General features: G+C 31.5%; 2 protein-coding genes across 2 annotated transcripts in view; both read right to left on the bottom strand.

The window, feature by feature from the left end:
* Positions 1 to 71: 71 nt before the first annotated feature.
* LOC127278382 (aminomethyltransferase, mitochondrial) lies at positions 72 to 3,232 on the bottom strand. Its single transcript, XM_051300089.1, has 5 exons — positions 2,845 to 3,232; positions 1,206 to 1,546; positions 811 to 1,130; positions 670 to 752; positions 72 to 486 (listed from the first exon to the last, which is right to left on the bottom strand). The coding sequence occupies exons 1-5, from the start codon at positions 2,996 to 2,998 to the stop codon at positions 149 to 151; spliced, it is 1,236 nt and encodes a 411-aa protein (XP_051156046.1). The 5' UTR covers positions 2,999 to 3,232; the 3' UTR covers positions 72 to 148.
* Positions 3,233 to 14,689: 11,457 nt separating this feature from the next.
* Positions 14,690 to 20,381, bottom strand: part of LOC127278387 (zinc finger protein 853) — a 75,779-nt gene continuing 70,087 nt past the window's right edge. Inside the window, exons 5-12 of the mRNA XM_051300095.1 lie at positions 19,790 to 19,949; positions 18,745 to 18,954; positions 18,497 to 18,619; positions 18,217 to 18,351; positions 17,630 to 17,824; positions 17,315 to 17,535; positions 17,024 to 17,177; positions 14,690 to 16,920 (exon numbers count right to left, since the gene is read on the bottom strand). Of these exons, the coding sequence (XP_051156052.1) occupies positions 16,799 to 16,920; positions 17,024 to 17,177; positions 17,315 to 17,535; positions 17,630 to 17,824; positions 18,217 to 18,351; positions 18,497 to 18,619; positions 18,745 to 18,954; positions 19,790 to 19,949 (1,320 nt within the window). The 3' untranslated portion in view covers positions 14,690 to 16,798. The remainder of the gene's footprint in view (positions 16,921 to 17,023; positions 17,178 to 17,314; positions 17,536 to 17,629; positions 17,825 to 18,216; positions 18,352 to 18,496; positions 18,620 to 18,744; positions 18,955 to 19,789; positions 19,950 to 20,381) is intronic.

Here is a 20,381-nt window from a genome sequence, read left to right on the forward strand (position 1 = left end):
CGAATTTACTTTTCACCGAATGTTGCCTAAAAATCATGGAATTTTACAATAAAAAAATTTGTAGAAACTGATAGTTTATAATATGAAATTTATTATATTAATTTAAAAAAAAAAACGTTACAAAAATTTGTTTTAAATAAAAAATTTATTATTTATTGGTATAATAATTTGTTTTGACAAAAGGCATTTTTGTTATAATGGCCTTGTAAACTTTTCCTCGAACTTCAACAAGGACAGAATTACCATTTTTTGCTAAGTTAGGGGGTAAATAGCCCATGGCAATGGGCCTTCCAAGAGTAGGACTTGGTCCACCGGAAGTTACTTTACCCACCCTTTCTCCTTCAGGTGTTAAAATTGCAGCACCTTCTCTTGCTGGTGGTCCTTGACCCATTGAAAGACCAACTCGTTTTTTCATCACGCCCATTTTTATTTGTGACAATATATTTTCTGCTCCTGGAAAATTGTCCTCTTCTCTACGTCTTTTAGCTTGAAAAATAATTTCACTATTAAGTTTTCTTTTTTTTAGCTATAAAACTTCACCTAAATTAAAGAAATTCTAATTAAATGTATATATGAAAATTCATGCGTCTCTAAAAATTTTAATTAAAAATTAAATTTAAAAAAAAATGCTTCTTTTTGGCTCATTATTTTTTAAAATTGAATACGAACCAACAAGCCAAGTTAGAGTAGCCTCGACGGGGGTTGTATTTTCATCGATATCGTGTCCATAGAGACAAAGACCAGCCTCCAGTCTGCGGAAATTGGTCGAAAAAATAAGAATAGCACCACCCACACACCTGTGGATCCTACCTTAAACTATCCCTTGCTCCAAGTCCCGCGAGTTTAACATCTGGTATCGTCAAAATTTTTTCCACTAATTGTTCGGCAATTTTTTCTGGTACTGAAATCTCAAAGCCATCCTCCCCAGTGTAACCACATCTTGATATTCTTACTGTCTCATTCATAATTTCAGTTTCAATACTATTCATAAAATGAAGTTTCATTAAATCAATGTTTAACAACGATTGTAATGAATTTGCTGATGTTGGCCCTTGAAGGGCAATTAAACCCTGCTCGAGGGGATCTAGAAAATTTAATTTCACATCCTTTCCATTTGCTAATAATTCATCCTACAAAAAGAAGTATATTAAATGAAACAAACGAATGGAACGCATGAATATCATCCACATATTTTGAATTTTTACTTTTTTTTCTAATAATAATTGTGTATCTTCATTTCGTCTACCAGCATTGGAGACAACAAAATATTTGTCCTCACGATCTTTTGTTATAATTAGGTCATCCAAAATTCCTCCATTTCGATTGGTAAATACAGTGAGGGTAGCTGATCCTTGACCGAGATTTTTAAGATCACTTGTGGTCAAGGATTCGAGGAATTCAGTTGCGTCTTTACCGGTTACATGCGTTTGTAACATGTGTCCAACATCAAATAAGGACGCAAACATTCTCGTGTGTTGATGTGATGCAGCTATTGCTTCTTTATATTGCACTGGTAATAACCAACCGGAGAAATTTACAATTTTGCCTGAGGATAAAAAAAATCAAAATTCAGTGAAAATATGTTTATTTTAAAAAGTAGTAGTAAAATAAATTTTGCTGATGGCTGATAAAACAGATTAGACTGATTTGTTTTACTGACTCCTAATAAAACAGATTAGAGTGATTAAATCGATGATAATTCTTAGTCTCTACTCTAACTATTGTATCGACTGCTGGTAAAACTTATTTGACGGTTTACATAAAAAAAACTGTTTTACCGACTGCTGATGAAACAGATTTGATGGATTACGTCGGTAAAACAGATTTAAAATAATCATTTAGTGTTTAATTAATTTAAATTGAATTATTAATTGAATTTATTTTTTGTTTCAGGTAAACAGTGCAGTTTGTTTTTTAATTCATTAAATTTTTTGCACTTTTACATTAATTGAATTTATTTTTTGTTTCAGGTAGACAGAGCGGATTTTTTTTAAATTCATTAAATTTTCCACTCCGGAGATCAATCCAAGGGGATAAGGTATTTAAGAAATTAAAATTTATTAAATTTTTTGCATTTTTACATTATACGGGAGTTTATGAACTTAGTGAAAGTCGTTTAATATATACAGTAAAAATGATTGACTATAAACCAACTCACAAGTGCGACGAAGACACTCTTATACGCAATTCCATTAGCGTCTCTCTCGCACTCACGCTTACCTATGATCAGTATGAAATCATTCTTATACGATATAATTATTGTAATACTGTTGGACGCTAAAAAGATATATACAATAGACTTAAAACTTCACAAAAGAGAAAAAGAGCTCCACTCTTGAGATCATTTGAATCCATAAGAGGGTAAGATATTCAAGAAACAAAAAATTAAAAAATCGGTTCTTTTTTTTGTCCGCCATATTGGATCCGCCATTTTGAATTTTTATAAACTAACATCATATTTGTAATTATAGCAACCCAAAAAACGCCATTTAAATTTTTTTTATATATCCAATTTTTATGTTATTAAAGTCACTGAATTCAAATCAACATTCAGAAGAAGCAAAAATTCAGTTTTAGATATAGAAATTAAGTAAATTCCCATAGAAATCAATTTTTCAAAAATCACGCCCCCCACTATGTCTGTAGAAAAAGAACACGAACTAACTTTAAGGTCGGACTACGTTCTTCTCTTTAGATATACATCTTAAGGAAGAGAACCTATCACATGGCAATTCTGGCAATTGAAATTTTATTTGTGTGCCTGTGTATTAAAAGTTTTTTTTAAATTAGAAACATGGGGGTGGGAGGGCTAACTCGAAATAATAATATAATAATAATTCTAACCTTGATGTTTCACATGAAGATCATGAAGACAAGTTTTTTTCGCCTCTTGTGTCGATAAATATCGTCTCTCATAATTAATAATCGATTCTAATTTTGTTGATGAATTTTCACCAAATTTAAAATTACGACAAATTTTAATAGTTACACGAAACATTTTTATTTAATTTTTTTTTTTTTCAAATGTCCAAATTAAAAACTTTTATTTAAATTAAAAAAAAAAGCGTAATATCCCAGCAAACGTTCACGATCTCGTCGTTCTTCGTTGATAACTAAAAGTATTTAAAAAGATAAATTTGTTTTCTCCCTATTGCTTTAATGTTTTATACACATATATATTATCATTGATATCATATAGGAACTTAATGAAAAGGTCACAGAACTAAAGATAAAACTTGCCTTAAAATAAATAAGACAAACCAAATTCTAATTCAATAATAAAACTCAATATGCTTATTAAATTTTTATTGTACCACGTAATAGTAATAATAATAATAATAATAACCATAAAGATGATCGCAATAATAATCGCAATAATCGTCATCAATATGATAATAATAATAATAATCGTGATAATAATGACAATAATAAAAGGTATTAATAATAATAATATTAATAATAATAATAATAATAATAATAATCATAAATCGTAATAATTAATAGTTCGCAATAATGGTAATAATCAATAATCAATAATGCGACAATGTCAATATTGTAGTAGCGTGTCGAACGGAGAAACGACGTATCATTATCTATATATATATTTTATATATATATATATATTTATATATATTATAAAAAATAAAAAGGATAACGAAGACAGTAGTATCAATGTTCGTTCGTACATTTTGTTTTCCGCCCTTTCTGCGATTTTTTTTTTTTTTTTGTTTTTGTTTAAATAGCTTTTTTTGCTTTCTCCTTAAGTTCTCGTGTTTACACAATTAATGCAAAATGTCCCTACAGTCCGACGAATATGTGCTTTTTAGTCGTTCTTTGCTCGATGCTTTCCCTCTTACATTTATTAACACATTCATTCATACTTAGGGGGTGGGGGGAATGATGTCGGGTGACTTGGAAAGAATAAGATTTTTAGGAGGTTTCTGTTTTTTTTTTTTTGTTTTTTTTTGTTTTTTTTTTTTTTTTTTAGGAAAAAGGATTTCTGGGATTATACAAATTTGGTTTTTTTTTTTAATGGTTTATTGATGTGATACTATTGGCTATTTTTTTTCCCGTGGTAAATACAAAACTGAAATTGCTGTAACGAAAAAAAAGAAGAGAGCGACAATTAACGTCCGTCAATCGGCAGTTGCTTGGATTCTTCGCGGGGATGAGAATCGCAATATTGGGATGCGAACGATTTTTACATTTCTAAAATAGAATTACAATTTTTCTTTTTTTTTATAAAATCGTTCGCGTCCGAAAAATTACTTTTTAAAAATGAGATCAACGGACGTAATTGTCTTTTTTTTATATATATATATATTTATATACGAGTGAAAGATGTAAAAATCTTGTATTGTATGAAAAATGTCGTGAAAAAAAAATAGGAAACTTAATCTCGAAGGTGCACCGAGAAATTGATATTGCGTCCCTTTTTTCTGCTTTTCAAGCTCTTCTTTTTTTTTTAAATCACGTGATTACTCATCGAGACATAATTTTATTGAATAAAAATTTTATCTCAAATATTTGATATTTTTTTACATTATTATTTTTACATTCGAAATTTTTCTTAGTCTGGATGAGAAATTCGTGATTATTTTTGTATTTATTACATTATGTATATATAATATTTATATACGAAAAGAAGAAATAAGGTACATTTATAAATTACAATATCCAAATGTACAAATTTTTTTTTTCCGAGAGTGTGATTATCTTTTTTTTTTTATTAACTTTTTTTTGGATTATTCTTCTGTTTGGAAGGGGGTGGGGGGTTTTAGGGAGGGGAAATCGCTTCTGCCAACATACAATGTACAATCATTTTTTTTTTTCTTCTTTTTATCGAGGAACCTTCGACTAATAATTCCAATAATTAAATTTTCTCCCTTAATCAATAATTTTTTTTTTTTTTTCGCCTAAAACGTTCATTTTCTCCTTAACTATACAGTATCTAATAATCACGACTCAAATACAATTATCGTCATCACCCTTTTTTTTTGAATATAGATACAATAATTTGTGTTTTGACCTTTTACATTATATATACTCACAATAATTATTCAGTTTGGAGGTCATCGTATATCTATATATATATAATTTATAAAATGAAAATAGGTACAATTTTGGACGCTTTTTTCATCATTTGAGAAAAAAGGCTCCGAAAAAGAGTTTTTTGCTTTTTCTTCATTATTTTTTTTTTTCGCTTAATAATGCCCATCGGTTGCGATTCTAGTCCACTTGGTAGTAAAATTTTGTTTCTATCTTTCTCACACACTCGCACGCAATTTGTCATTTATACGCACCATTTTTTTTTTTTTTTTTTTTCTTCAAAATTTTATACGATTCGCACTGTCACTTGCTCACACCAAGTCGCCCTCGCGATTACACTTTCCGACATTTTAATTTCTAAGACCTTAATTTTAAGGCGAACCTCACTGCACACTTTCGATCGTTGATTTTTTTGCTTTATTTATTTTTTATTTTCATTATTTCTCAAAAAAAAAAAAATTCACTTAATTTCTATCGTTTCGAAAATGCATACTATTTACATCACACTATTTATATATTTATATATATATATATATACTTTTTTTGTCTCAATGATCGAGGGGCGAAAAAAGTAATTTTGTCATTTTTTGCAAAAAAAAACAAACAAAAAATCACGATCGAAGGCATATTTATTCAGTGAGGATCTAAAATTTTTGCGTCGCACTAAAATTGTACGCTAAAAATTTTTTTCTTTTCTTTCTCGTCATCAAAGATCGTTATACAGCCTAAAAACATTTGCCTAGGAAGTAGAAATTTAATACACGTAATCACCTTTTTCTCTTGCACTCTCATCCTTTAATTTCGGATACTTATTTACAATTTTCTTTTTTTTTTAATATAAGTAGTCCTGAAATATAATTATAGTTTTGACTCGTTCGAATTTTTGCGCTCACGTTATTTTTTGTTTTCATTCATTCATTCCTTTTTTTTCTGATGTTTTGCCATTAGTTATTATTATTATTATAACATTCGAACGTGTCGCGCGAAAAATGTAAAAAGGCTCGCGAATCTAAAAATCACGGTTGCATTCGGATATTTTCTGTATAACATGAAATGACGATTTTTCATCGTTTCTACACTTGGAACTCGCTCGTAACCGAAAGAGACTGGAACGTTTTTTTTTTTTACAATAGACGATATGTTACATATTTCACGTCGTATTTTTTTGCTCTCTCTTTCTTTTCTTTGTTTATTTTTTTTTTTAGAGTTTTCCCTGTTTCTGAAATTTTGAAATTGTACGCTACTTCCTTGGGTATTACAAATAACACCTCCAATGTCAAAGAATATTTCCTTAATTTTAATTTGTGGCAAAGATTTCTCGTAATTTTTAAGAACAAGTAAATGAGAATTTTCTCTTTAAAGTTAGTGCCTATATTATTTTATTTTTCTTTTATAATTTCGTTTAGTGGCAGCGGTGGGAATTTTTTTTTTTCTTTGACATCTGGTACGGTTATTTGTTTACAAAAGAGCATTTTGCCAATGACACACTTTCTGAAACAGTCATCTCACTTGCCGAAAGATAATTTGACAAAAAATTGTCAAGAAAAAAAGGATATTTGGGGAGGGGTTTTTGGAGGGTTTGGAGGGTAGTCACTTGACAATCGACAACTATGTAATAATGACAATAAAAACAGTAATAATAGGCAGCAATAAAAACTAACTAAAACCTAATAGTAATGATTACAATAAAGCAAGACATCGGGAGTTTGAGATTTGATTTAGTTTTTCTTTTTATTCAGGCGTATTTTCTTTTTTTTTTTTTTTTTTTTATCAATTTTCCTCGGAAGATGATTTGGCACATTACTTGAACTCTTTTTTTTTGACTCTAAACCCCCGATGTCTTTTGACAATATTAATTAATAATCTTTAATAAATGCACGTGTCCTAAATTTCGTGTGACAATCGTCAGCGTATTTTAGAGACTTGAAAAACATTTTTTTTTTTTTCAATTTGATTTATAAACGAGATCTCATTGGGCTTGCCTTTGTTTGACGGATGTTACCGTTTTAAATAAAAAATAAAATGGCCTGGTAACATCGATCTAAAAAAAAAAAAAAAAATTTTTTTTATTATAAAAACTATATAAAATAGGAAGAACGTAATTTCTCAGGGTTTTGTGTTTTTTTTTTCAATATTACCCCAAGACGTATACACACACGAAACTAGAAATATCACATCAAGTAAAATAATGTAAAACACACGTGAAAACAAAGACAGAAAATTACACGCGGGTTTAACGTAATTATAATTATAAAATATAATCAATCGAAACTAATATTTCGTAGGGCGTAGTAATTAGATTTAAATTAACGGTATATTATATAATCAACTAAAAGTCGTGGCAGCTTTCACTACACTAGGCACAAGCTCATTTGAAAAAAAAAAAAAAATTAGTTAATTTTCCGATTCTACGAGAATATTTAATAAACTAAAAAAGAACAGTAGCGTTTGAGTTCAGGGTTATTCGAGAACAGGACTAAAAATAACCTTAAAAGTAACAAATAAAATTCCTAGCTTTCGTTATTTTTCTCCCCCTCTTTTCTTAAACCAATTCTGACTAGCAAACGTTACAAATCCACCCACCGATTGCCGATTTTTTTTTTTTTTTTTATTTAAAGAACCCAAAAATAGCAAAACGGTGCAGGAAATTAAAAAAAAAATTTCACAATTAAATAATATAATTCAGGAGCATTGCACCCGACTCAATTGACATCTGCCGTATAATAGTATTAATAATAATAACATTAACATAATAATTAAAATTAATTAATTATTAAAAAATAGATAAAATTAAAAAAAAAAAAAAGAGAAAAAGAATCAAAAAGCTTAATTAATGACAAGTTGCATTATTCGACCCCTTTGACTCTTTCAAAACTAAGAAATAAGAAAAAAAAGCAGAAGTTTCAGTCGTGTCGCTAATGCGACTTTTTTTTTATACACATACCCACTAAATCTCCTTTTCAGAAAATGTCAACAATCGTTAATCAATTTAATTATTAAATCACCACGGGGACGTAAAAAAGAAAACTTAAATCCTAACTCGCTTTCCTTTTATTTTTATAGATTCGCCTAAATATAAATATATATATATAATATATATATATTATATATATATATAATATGTAAATATACTATAATAATATATATATATTAAGGTATAAAAAAAAGAGGAGAATCTCGAGAAGTGGCATTTTCCGTCTTTAACATGGACTACGCCCTGCTTTCACTAAAAATATAATTATTATATGGCCTTCGACGATTCATTTTTTTTTCTTATATACGCACGTTGATTTCTGTAAAATACGCTTCAATTGCCTTTTTAAAAGTTGGTCTTTAGAGTCCAGATTTGCCTCACATGTGATTAAAATAAATATTTTTTTTTCTTTTGCAAAATCTGAGCAAATTTTTTTTTTTTTTTTTTCCTTTTTCTTTCAAATGAAAAGCAAATCTAGACTCTTTAATTTTTTATATCGTTAAATAAAAAAGAAAAATTAACAGCGGTATTGAAAGATTTAGGGTCCAAGAAAATTTCAACTTAAAAATTTACAAACAAATTTTTGAGAAATAATTTTCTTGGATCGTACAACAAAGTAATATGTGGAAATATATATGAAAAAACAATATTTATATATGTATATGTTACAAACGAAGCTTTAAAGATTCATTCGCACCGTACATCCATTTTGAAAGAGTGTCGCTTTATTTTTTTTATTTTTTTTTTTCATACAGGGATCGAACGATCGATCGATTTTGCGCGATCGATCGATGTTTATATATAATATATATATAACGAAAAGAGGCTATATCTTTTTGTCAACGCGCATAATTATTATCTCTTGCGTGTCCCACAAGTTCTTCACGCTTTTTTAAATTTTTTTTTCTAATTTCCTTTTTTTTTTTGAAAAAGAAATAATATCTTAAAAGATTTAAATTATTTTATATAAATATAATCTCATTGTAACGTCCGATTCTTCGGCTCTCCTTAAAAGAAAAAAAAATATTAAAAATATAAGTACCGATTTTTCGCCTTGTCGTGATATTTCAACTCATCACGATGGCTTTGTACCGTTTTTTGACTAGAATAAAATTTCGAATGGAGAACATATTTTTTTTCTCGAAGAAAAGGAAAGCTTTTTTTGGGAAATTTTTTTTTTTTTTTATAATTACGTGATTGAACTTGAGGGACCGATAATGCGTCGGTGTTTTTTTTTTTTGCCCAAAAGGGGACTTCGACAAAATTAAATCGATACCATTAAAATTTTTTGCGGTCTCATATTTTTTTAATTGTGATTTCCGCTCGAAATTAATCTGTATTACTTGGTAACTTACTTTACGTAAAAGTCTGAAGTTTGAAACTCAACGTTCGTCCTGACAATATGAGACAAGGATAAGAACGTCCTATTATTTTTTATGGTTGTTTCTTTGTTTTTAATAACATTTATTATTAAATTTTAAAAAATTAACGTTTTTAATAAAATATAAATTTTGCTTTATTTTTCTTAAATAAATTTTTTTTAAAAGAATTTATCAAATTTTTACAAATAAATAATAATTTAAATTGATAACAAATTTAAAAAATACAAAACAAAAACTTTCAAAAAATTAACGTTAAAATAAGCAACGAAATTTTAATACAAAATTTATAAAAGATATTTTATATAACTAACTAAAGTATAAAAAATAATATATAAACATTTAATAGAGAAAAATGTAATAGAAAAATTTGAAACAAAATTAAAATAATTTTACAAATCAATTAATTCAAGGAATTAAATTTAGAACTAAAATTAATTAATTCTAATGTATTGATGTATTAATTAATAATTTATTAATGTATTAGGTAATTTAATAGAATTTTAATAATGATTTATAAATATTTTTTCAAATTTAAAAATAAAAAATTTTTTATTTAAAATAAATTTATTGAAATATTCTAAAATAGATTGCCAATTAATTATTCTTAATTTTAGAATTTCTTATTTTCGTGTAATATTACTTAATTTTTAAATGTAAAATTAAAAAATTATTTTCAAATTGCCTTCAATATAATATAAAAAATTTAAGAAAAACTCGAAATAGAGAATCATATAAGAAATAGAAATTTTTCGAAAATGAATTCAATTCAAAAAATTATCATAATATCAAAAATGAAAACTTGAATGAAAATTTATAAAAAGAAATTTAAAAATAAAAGTCTTGAATAAAAAATATAAAAAGAATTTAGTAATTTTTCCTTGAAAAATTGTTAGATAAAAATAGGACGTTCTTGTCACATATTCCCAATTAAAAAACAAAAAAAAAATTGAAAAATTGAAAAATCGCGAACGAACTTGGAACAACGCGTTATATTTGAGACTGGGGGCATTCTCATGGGGGATGGGGAAGTTTGAATGGAATTGGTGTAAGGGGGTTTGTATTTGTGTTTTAAAGCAATATGCCATAAGTGAAAAAACTCAAGGCTGCATTTGAAAAAAGAACTTGGGAAATGGGGGGCTTAAATTCAAATATGTATACGTTTTTAGAATTAAAAAAAAGATTATTGTCAAAAAACATGTTTTTTGCAATAATTTTTTTTTTTTTGGTTTTGCCTTGGAAATTTCTTTTTTTCCTAAATTCGTGTACATATTTGAAATACCCTCCGTGATTCGTGTTCGAGAATCGAGATTATTGTTTCTTTTATTTAATGAAAAATAATCCGCAGGGAGTGCCTCCGCGATATTTATTATTATGTGGTATTTGTAAACGCGACACATTTTGTATTATATCGCGTCTTATAGTCGATTACTGTAATTAATAATTATGCGTATGCGATAGGTATTACTGCGTTAATTAACATGTCTTTGACTTGACAATGATTACGGTTAATTGAATATCTGATTAAAGTTTAAATATGGCTCCATTCAATCGTCTCTCGTCTATTTAATCGAGTATACAACATACGTTGGCTAATCTACTAAACATTTAGTAATTATTTATTTACTGTAAAAGTTACTCGTAATTAGGGAGCGTCATTTTTTTCAGGGAAGGATAATTCACGGAAGTTTGGATTTTTTTTTCTGTGGGAGATTGGAAGATGAATATCGGATTTTGAATTCCGAGGGGAGGGAATTTTGTTTTGTTTTTTTTTTTTGACGGAGTTTAAAGGCGCTCGAAAAATACGGTTTTGATGTTTTTTGGATTAGACACTGAGAAAGACGACTTCCTGTATTCTTATTATTAATATTGTTTAACTGCGGTACACGGTAATTACTGTTTCTACTAATAGTATCTACTAATTGTGAGTTATACGTGAAAACGTTTCTTGTACTGTAACGGAAAACCCTGACAGAGGCACCCACTCACCGGATTTTTTTCAATGAAACTTTATTTTTTATAAAATTTTTCATATTCAATTTTCTTTTTCCTTATTTTTCTCGATTTTATTTTCGAACTCGCATACGGAGAGTGACAATTGGAGGGTTGGTAAAAAAAATTTATTCCCGTTAACGAAATATTTTTTCGGAGAATATTTTTTCAAGACTATAGCTTTTCGGGGAGGTTCAGCGATTTTTCTTTTTTTGGAGAAATTCGCGGAAGCTCCATCGAAAAGCCGCGCAATGGATCTGATTTTGAATGGTATGGTTTATCTCATTGTTTTTTTTTTTTCACGAGAATTTTTGATCAGAAATATTGCCATAAAACTACGTCTCCCATTATACAGTGGACATTGAAACAACTTATTCCGGTTTTTAATCACGGAGGCTCGGACAGACATTGCGTGAAAACGCAAAATTGCCGCGAGGCGCTCGCACTGCTATAGACTGTCGGTATTCATATATATGCTGCGTATGTTTACGGTACATACGAATATACAGTAGACGGATTTTTCGGAATTTAATCGAATTTTCATATTTGGCAAATCTTTTCAAATTGATAAAATATCAATTTTTACTGTCTCATTCTTTTTTTTTCTCAAAATTCCGATTCACGTATATCGTATATTCGTATTGCAAAGATTATTTCATTAAAAAATTAAAACCCGATTTTTAAAACAAACAAACATTTTTTTTTTTATTCGCTTGTAAAGCCGCATTGTCGCAAGGACGCCTTAAACGTCGTCGCGTTTTGGTTTTGTTGTTGTCATCGCGGAGCTTTTAAAAGCCCACGAGTTTCGTCATATCCGGTTTTGTTTGGTTATTTGTCATGATTGGTGTTTTTTTTTTCTTTGTTTTTCTCTGTGCATCCAAAAGTATGAAAATGTGAAAATTGAATTTTATTTTTGCAAATTTTGGCAGGGAAAATGACTTTCCCTGCCAATGGCGCCCCAATTAGCGCTCTTGTGCCGAATATTTATTTTCTTTTTTTAGAAAAATTGTGAATTAAAATTTTTTTGGGGCAATTTACAAAATCAATTGGCTTTACATATCCGTAGTGTGTATATATTTTTTTTTAACTTGTAAGAGTGTAATTAGTGTAAAATAGTGTTGTGAGAGCGCAAAGCGTTCCCGTGTATGAACTTGTATGATTGGAGCGTGCGGGGAGCACGCTTTGGTTACCAGGGCTTTATTTTATTTTTTTTATTTTTAGGCGCGTAAATGTGGGCATATTTACGTCGCTCTATCTGCGTGTGATTGTGTATTGGTCATGTTTATATTATATTTGGCGCATTTACCAATTTACCGCGCTTTTGCGGATTTTTTTACTGCGTTTAATTCGAGATCGAGTCGTATTTGTGAATGTGTATGCGCTGGGAGTATACACCAGCGCATCCGGGCTATGGCATTTTTTTTTCTTTTAGTTTACAAACATTTAGCAAATTTACATGAAGAGATTAAGATTATGGTTTGGGGCCGATTTAGCAGCTGTGTGGAATTGTTTTTCTTGCGGCCATAAAGTGAGGGAGGGAATGAAATCTCGATATTTTGTATTATCGATTCCCAAACACCTGGCACGATTCACTTTTTTTTTTTTTGAGTTGAAAAAGTGTGATGAAGCTGCACCACCAGCCCCCTTACGAGTTACGGGCATATGTAAATCAATAATATTTGTAAATTTTTTTTTGTGCTTTTTTTTGTTGACGACCGCCGCGCGCCGGTACGGCCGTCAACGTTTTTTTTTTTCTTATTATTCTTTATCTTATCATCATCGATTACAGAACATACACTATGAGCTATTGTATTTGTGTAGCTTTACTTTTTTTTTTTTTCATGAGTTAAGAAAATTATTGTACACGTTCGCTGGATGCACCGAATTTTTGGATATTTTTTAAATGTTTTCTTTTTATTTTGGGTAGATCTTGCTTCTGTTCCTATTCTCTTTCTCTCACTGACCGTATTTACATTGATTGCAATGTAAACGCGATTATCTCTTTCTCTTTTAGGGACCAAAGAATTTTTTTTTTTTTTTTTCATAAACAATTTTTTGAACTACTTTCTTTCATCGTCCAATATCAACGTTCTCTTGTTTTTGTTTTTTCTTTGATGAAAATCGAAAATTAATTTTGATGATGTAAGAAGAAATGAAAAATTTGGTCCCTACGAAAATGTGGAGGCCAGTTTTGTGCCGGTGGTGCGAAATGTGTAGAGGTGTGATATTAGGCTTACATTCTATTCTATCGTAGCTGTACAATCCATCGCAATGCTTTTTTTCATATGTGTAAATTTGTGTCTCTGGATGTGTGTCAGTATGAATGAAGTACCGCGTGTTAATTGTTTATTGAAAAATGAAAAAAGAAAAAATTTTCTATCGATTCGTGCTTGGATGAATTTTTTTTTTTTTTTTCTTTGCTCGAATCGACGACACTAAACAGAAAGCTCGGTCGATAAAATATTATCGTTGGTTACGAAGGCGAGGGTATGCACTCGCCCACGCTTTAGGTATTTACAGAGAAACTAACCCTATTGCATTATGTACTCGTTTAAGTTACCGTAATAATTCTCGTTTACGCAGGTGAATATCAAATGTGTATTTACACTAATTGATCCGAGGAAAAACTGTCTGTAACGGAAAAAATTCTTTAATATATATATATATATAATAAGAACCAATCAATTGATCGTTCACGCGTACACCTCCTGACATAAAAAAAATTCCACGTCTTTTTATTTTTTTTTGTTTTTGAATTTTTTTTTTCTTTTTTATTTGGAAAAAGTACCAACATTCTTTAATTTTTGAAAATAGTCTAAAGGCGAAGCGTTTCGGATCGTAAAATGTAGCTTTGACGATGAATCCCTAGTATACTTTTCTCGTTCCGACATATTTGAAAAGCCTTGATCAAACGCGACTTTTACGCGCGTGTCATCCGCTTCAAACGAAGAAGATATAAACGACGTTAGTCATTGACCGAGGAGCGCGAAAAATCCCGTGCTTCTTGTATAGTAAATAGTAATAGTATTATAGAAACGCGACGAGAAAAGAAAAAATATTTAATAGGATGAAAAGTCTCTTGTTTCTCTCTCATTCCTGTGCCTTACGTATTCCGCGAGAGTAAAAATTACGTATTGTTATTTTGATTTAAGAATGACTTGATTTAAAAACAAAAAAAAAAAAAATTAAAAATAATGAAATAAATTAAAATGCAAAGATTATTTTCTAATGAAAAATTTCAATGAAAAAAAAATCCCATTTTATGAAAATAAGGAGAGTATTTTTTTTAAAAAAAAAAAAGATTTAATCTAGAGCTTATCTATAAATATTGTCGATTACCGAATTTCCACGTTTCTGTTTACATCGTTTTTTTATCGCGCACATTCGTTCTTGAACCTAACGTCGCGTTCTCTCGTTTGGTCTGCGATTTTTTTTTTTTTATCTCTGGACTCGTCGAAAGATTATCTCCCCATCGAAAGCACGAACGATCACGACTTTAGGGCGCGAGTCTTTTGTTTTTTTGAAATTGGATTATATTTTCTTTAGTTTCTTTTTTTTGCCCCTGATCTCATACTCGTCTTCTTCCTCTTCTTTCTAAGTATATTGCGAGAACGTAACGGTATATTGCAAGTAAAAGTTCGAAACGACGCAAATTTTTACGCGTTTACTCGGAAATAAAAAAATATTTCGCTTATAACGATCACAGGACCTCAGATTATATCAATCGTACCATTTTTCTGATTCATTCGCTTTCAAAATACAATCATTCGTTTTTTGTTCATTCATTTTTTTTTCACGTTTTGCAGTCATACATCTAATACTCTTGTGCTCGCGCATTGATGCTTATTCACTTTTCCCGAGATTTATTCTTATCTAAATTTTTTTTTTACATTTTCACAACCTCTTGTTCTGTTTATTTTATTTTTTTTTTAAATTCTTCATTCATGACCATTTTCACCTGATCTCGGAAAATGTGAATAAGTATTCAAAATGCGCGAGCGTTCCTTTCATTCATTTTTCTTTTTCCCCCCTAACTAATCTAGTCTCATAGACCCTATATTCATTATTTATAATATTTATATATAATATATATTTATAATATTTAGCATTTAGTTTCTTTTATCTCTCTTGCTTTCTCACAATGCTCTCTCGCGCTCTAATTTTTATTTTCATATTATTCTGTATGTATATATAATATATATAATATAACTTGTTTGTAATAATTATATTTTGTTTGTTCGCTTATGAGCTAATAGTTTTTGTGCTACAATGAGCACATTTGCGCGCATGAATGTTTCGTGATGAGTGTTATTAGTGTTACTTTTTTTTTCACAAGTGTGTTTATGTTCAAGTATAACTTTCAGTTGGCTTTTGTAGTGTTTATATATGAGTATTGTGTATATATGTGTGTGTTCAGTTACTAGTTATACGTCCGTCTCTTTTATGTCCCGTCAGTCCTTGCGCAGGGCTCACGCGAATTTGCGCATCCACGTGAGATACCTTGACGCTCGGGGGAATTAACGCCTTAAACTTTACATGAATTAAGAATAAGGGAACCTTAAGTTTGCTTTAGTTTAGTTTGTTGAGCCTTCAATGAGAAGATAGGTCGCCCGTGACCTTCTTCCCACATTACGTTGTGGCTCTTGTACCATTTATTTATACATAGTACCTTGGATAGTGTTTCTAAGTTTTACTTTTTCGTTTCAGTGAACTTAGTAACTTTTAATATTATTATTTTTTTTTTTTAAATTATGGCACGTTTTGGGTTCCGTGTCTTTGGCGCTGTGACGAGTCCTGAACACCCTTGTTAAGCCCCTTTTGTACAAGGAGACCTGAGCTTGTAATTATGAGAAAAGGCAAAGACCCAGTAGAGATCAATTTTTTTTTTTTTGACTCGAAGGTCTTGAATTTTAACATCAGTCTACATTCCGGGTCAGGTCGTCGCAGAGCCAGAGATTGGGAACCGTCCAACGATCTAGAATAACTCGTGATTACGAGTCCATTTATGAGCTTATTAACGAACAGCTTCACGTGTTTTTTTGGGGAAAAAAACAAATTTTTTTTGTCACCACTATTATACGTGTGTTAAAACTGTTCGGCGAAAGTCTCTCTCTCTATTTGAATTTTGTTGCACTGCTGAGACAGGGAGTGTTTGAGAAATGACCACTCTTGAACGAACGGTAGCTTCATGATGATGATGATGATGATTCTACGCGCTTTCGACGTTACCACTCATTTCGTCGGCTTTTCGTTTAATACCACGATCTTCGGGATGTTGAATTGCCAACTTAGAGACCTGCTGATCATTGATGGTTGAGTGATTTTGCATTTGCGAATCTCGCTCAACCTGCAGGGACGTCTCCGTCGTCCAAGGGGTCCACTCGTCTCAGTAGTAACTGAATTTTCATGGTTGTTGATTAGTTTGTTGATTAACAACATGCTGGAGACTGAAACTAAGCGCTCGAGGATCCCCGTGAAGCCTCAGGGCCTGCTCTAATCGCTGCTCCTGAAGTCTGAGCTGCTCTGCTATTCAGGGCAAAATAAAATGAATCTGGGGTTAAGTTTTTTAAAATTGAATTTAATCCAATGGAAAAATTGTCAATTTTGATAGAATAATATCAATAATTACCTAGGTCAGGTGATAGTGTATCGGGTTGTGATAATTGTTGATTCGTATGATGTCCCGGCATACCAGAACCACCGCCACCATTATGCTGTCCAAGATGATGCCTCATGTCACCACCAACTGCTGAACTAGCGGCAGCCGCTGCAGCTTGTGACATCTGAAACATTAAACATTCATGGATTTCGAAATTAGTTATAAATTTGCCTCGAGTGATTCGGTTACCTTTGCCGAATTGCCGAAAAGCCAATTTTGATTGGTTGCTTGGAGATCAAAGCGGAAGCAAGGTGCACTCACCGCTAGCCTTAGGGCAGCCTCCGTATGGGAACGCAAAAGTGCTTCCGCCTGGTGCATCCTGAGAGCCTGCTCGGGCCCGGAAGCCTGTACCCCTTGTTGTTGAGGTCCCGTCGATCCCTGACCGCCACCACTCATATCACCATTGTTACCCATCCTCATTGCAGCCGCTATTTGCGCCACGTCCATTGATGACAAATTTGGCGACACCGAGTTTTGAAGCCCTGTAAAAAAAAAAAAAATTAAAGTAAGCAAAATGAAAAATCTCTTTGAAAAGCTTTTCAATGAATTTAATATCGATTAGGGGTTTCTTCATACCTGCTGATACTGCAGCAGCCATAACAGCCATACGTTGTTGCGATTCCATTTGTTCCTGATAGTGTTGCGCCGAACCCGGTTGACTGCCCGCTCGTAACATTTCACTGAGTTTATTTCCACTTGGTCCTGGCGATGCCATATTATTGTTGTTGTTGTTATTGTTATTGTTGAGAAGACCGGTGCCTGCGCAAAAATCTACTCTAATCAGTATTCTTCAGTTCCAAATAACATTAAAAAGGGGGGGGAGATTGTTTGCTTCTGATTGCATGCAATCTTTAAACACCTTATCATCAATTTTATTTTAGATGATTTATCAATATTAAAATATATTTTAACTATAAATTTATTATAGGCGTAAATTTCCTAAAAATAGAATATTATAAAAATATATATACAGACTTGTCAAGATTCCTTCATAAAACCATTCAATGGAGTTAAAAATCGGGAGTTAAAAAAAACGATACTGCAATATATGAGAGAGAGCTAGTTCATAAAATTTACATGGTTATGAGTTATGTTTTTATGGGTTTTCGTTGCATGTACAAGTTGAGTTTGAAGCAATAAAATACGACGTGATTTGTGCGTACCAGGTTCACTACCGGCTGAGGACAGTCTTCCGTTTCCACTACTGCTATCTGAATGAGCCGAGGGCGAAGGGCACATTGGTGGTTGTTGTAAATTCTGAGGTCCTCCAGCTTGACTCCCCAAAACACCGAGACCTGCTTGGTAAGTGAATGAAAAAAAATTATTTATATTTTCTTATTATTGTAATAAATCCACAGATAAACTTTTTTTTGATAATTGCAGTAATTATCAATAGATTAGCCATTTTTCACTTTAGTGTAAATTAAATAATTCTGTATGTACCTAAACTGGAACCAGCGAGAAGTTCCCTTTCTCTTCTCTCAGCTGCTGCTCGACTAAGAACATATTGCGCTGCAAATTGATGTTTTGGATCCATTCTCATGTGTTCCATATGTGTCAGCAAGCCTAAAATCAAAATGAAAAAAATTGGATTTAAAATTTTTGTAAATAAAGGGGAAATTTTGATATTTTCTTTTTGCAAAAAAAAAATATATATATATTTTTTTGGCGGGAAATGAGAAAATACTTACCGCCTTCGTGCGTGAAGACTGCGTTGCAAACGGAACAAGGCCACATCCTGAGGCTGCTAATTTGGCTCGTTTCTGGATGGCAGGCTAGATGTTTCCTAAGACTTCCCTCGTTGACGTAGTGTTTACCGCACACCGGACATGGATGATTGGCAGTCCGTCTCTTCGCTAGGTAAGCCCCGGCAATGGAGGTTGTGCAGTCAGCGGGGGGAACAATAGGGCGACACAATGTCAAGGTCAATGCCAAGCAGGATAAGCGTCCCGATGAAAGAAGCCTTCACCGCATTCACAGATGCACTGATTCAATAACTTGGAAAGTGGAATTTTCAATTTTTCTCTAAATGAAACAGAGCTTTCTGTTTTTTTTTTTGCTTTGATGGTTCCACGTTCTAAGTCTTGATTCAGATAGTCTGAGAGAAAAGCGTATTTACATTTATTTTTCTTCCAAAAAAAAATTTTAAAAAAATTCTTGAATGGTTTTATGAAACAAAAATTCTTTTTCTCTACATCTTTTGTTTTTTTGGATGATATATAGTTGAACAAAACTTCTTTTCTTAGACTTGCAGTCTATGTTGAAGTAAGTTCGTTTATGGATGATAAAGTGTGTCCTTTTCTCTCAGGCATTATAAATGAATAGAAGAATATAATACATTTAGGTAGTTCGAGACGATTCCGATGTTAGTAGAACCCAGTTAGTAATAGTGTATATATTTATTCGAAGTGTTTGCCCGCACCAAAAGCGATTCGGGTATACACGCATGTAGGATCCTTAAGACCATACACGGAATATTCTTCTCTCCACCTCTAATTTCCTCCATTTTCTTTCTCTCACACATTTTTTTTTAAATATGAATCTACATATCCCAATTAGTAAACGTTAGCAAATGAAAATACTTCCTCTATAAGGAAGTGAAAAATATTAAATTTAAATGATTTTGAATATTTTCATTTGCCTGTGAATGATGCCAATTTAAATAAATGAGGTTTGATAATCAATAAGAAAAGTGAGTGAGAGAAAGGGAGGATGACAAAATTTGAAAATACTTACTGGCAACGCCGGAAGCATTTGGATCCTTGTGGGTGTGCTTCATGTGTTCCATGAGGGCTTCACCGCCGAGGAAGAGCTTGTGACAGATGGGACAGCTTGTAGCGTTGGGGCCGCCGAGAAGGGCGGCGTGTTGCTGGAACACAACACGCTGTTGCAACTCCTTGTTTGTCCAATGGATACGCAGACACCAGAGTCAACCCAGATACCAACCCAGAGTAGTGCACCAGAAGCGCAGGACAGGCGGGCACAGAACAGAACGATACCAGTGAGAGTTAAGGCACACCGTTGCCGCCGCCACCACGGACTACGCCTTGCACAGATTTGCTTTTCTACGTTTTTTTTTTAAATTGGATAGGATAGGTAACTTGGAATGAAAATGGGATTTATTGCCAAGAACCTGGACATTCTCACACTCTATAAGTTATCACATACTTGTTGGTTCCAAGATCAGCTCTTTAAGTGGTCTCTTCTTCAGAAAGTATTTGATCCTCATGAGATATGCAATATCTTTGACAAATAGGTTCTTGAATTTGGAGAAATGTTTCAAAAGAAAAAATGATTTAAGTGTACAACAATTTTTTTGGAGTGGATT

Source organism: Leptopilina boulardi, unplaced genomic scaffold (genome assembly GCF_019393585.1).
Source record: "Leptopilina boulardi isolate dan_hultmark-lab unplaced genomic scaffold, ZJU_Lbou_2.1 LbouV2_202, whole genome shotgun sequence".
Lineage (NCBI taxonomy): Eukaryota > Metazoa > Arthropoda > Insecta > Hymenoptera > Figitidae > Leptopilina > Leptopilina boulardi.

Bases quoted from the DNA above. Each gene is read 5' to 3' on its own strand.
- LOC127278382 (XM_051300089.1), bottom strand. From the start codon at position 2,998: ATGTTTCGTGTAACTATTAAAATTTGTCGTAATTTTAAATTTGGTGAA. The intron at 1,131-1,205 runs GTAAAAATTCAA...TTCTTTTTGTAG, and splicing joins AATTATTATTAGAAAAAAAA to GATGAATTATTAGCAAATGG. The intron at 487-669 runs GTTCGTATTCAA...TTATTTTTCAAG, and splicing joins TACTCTAACTTGGCTTGTTG to CTAAAAGACGTAGAGAAGAG.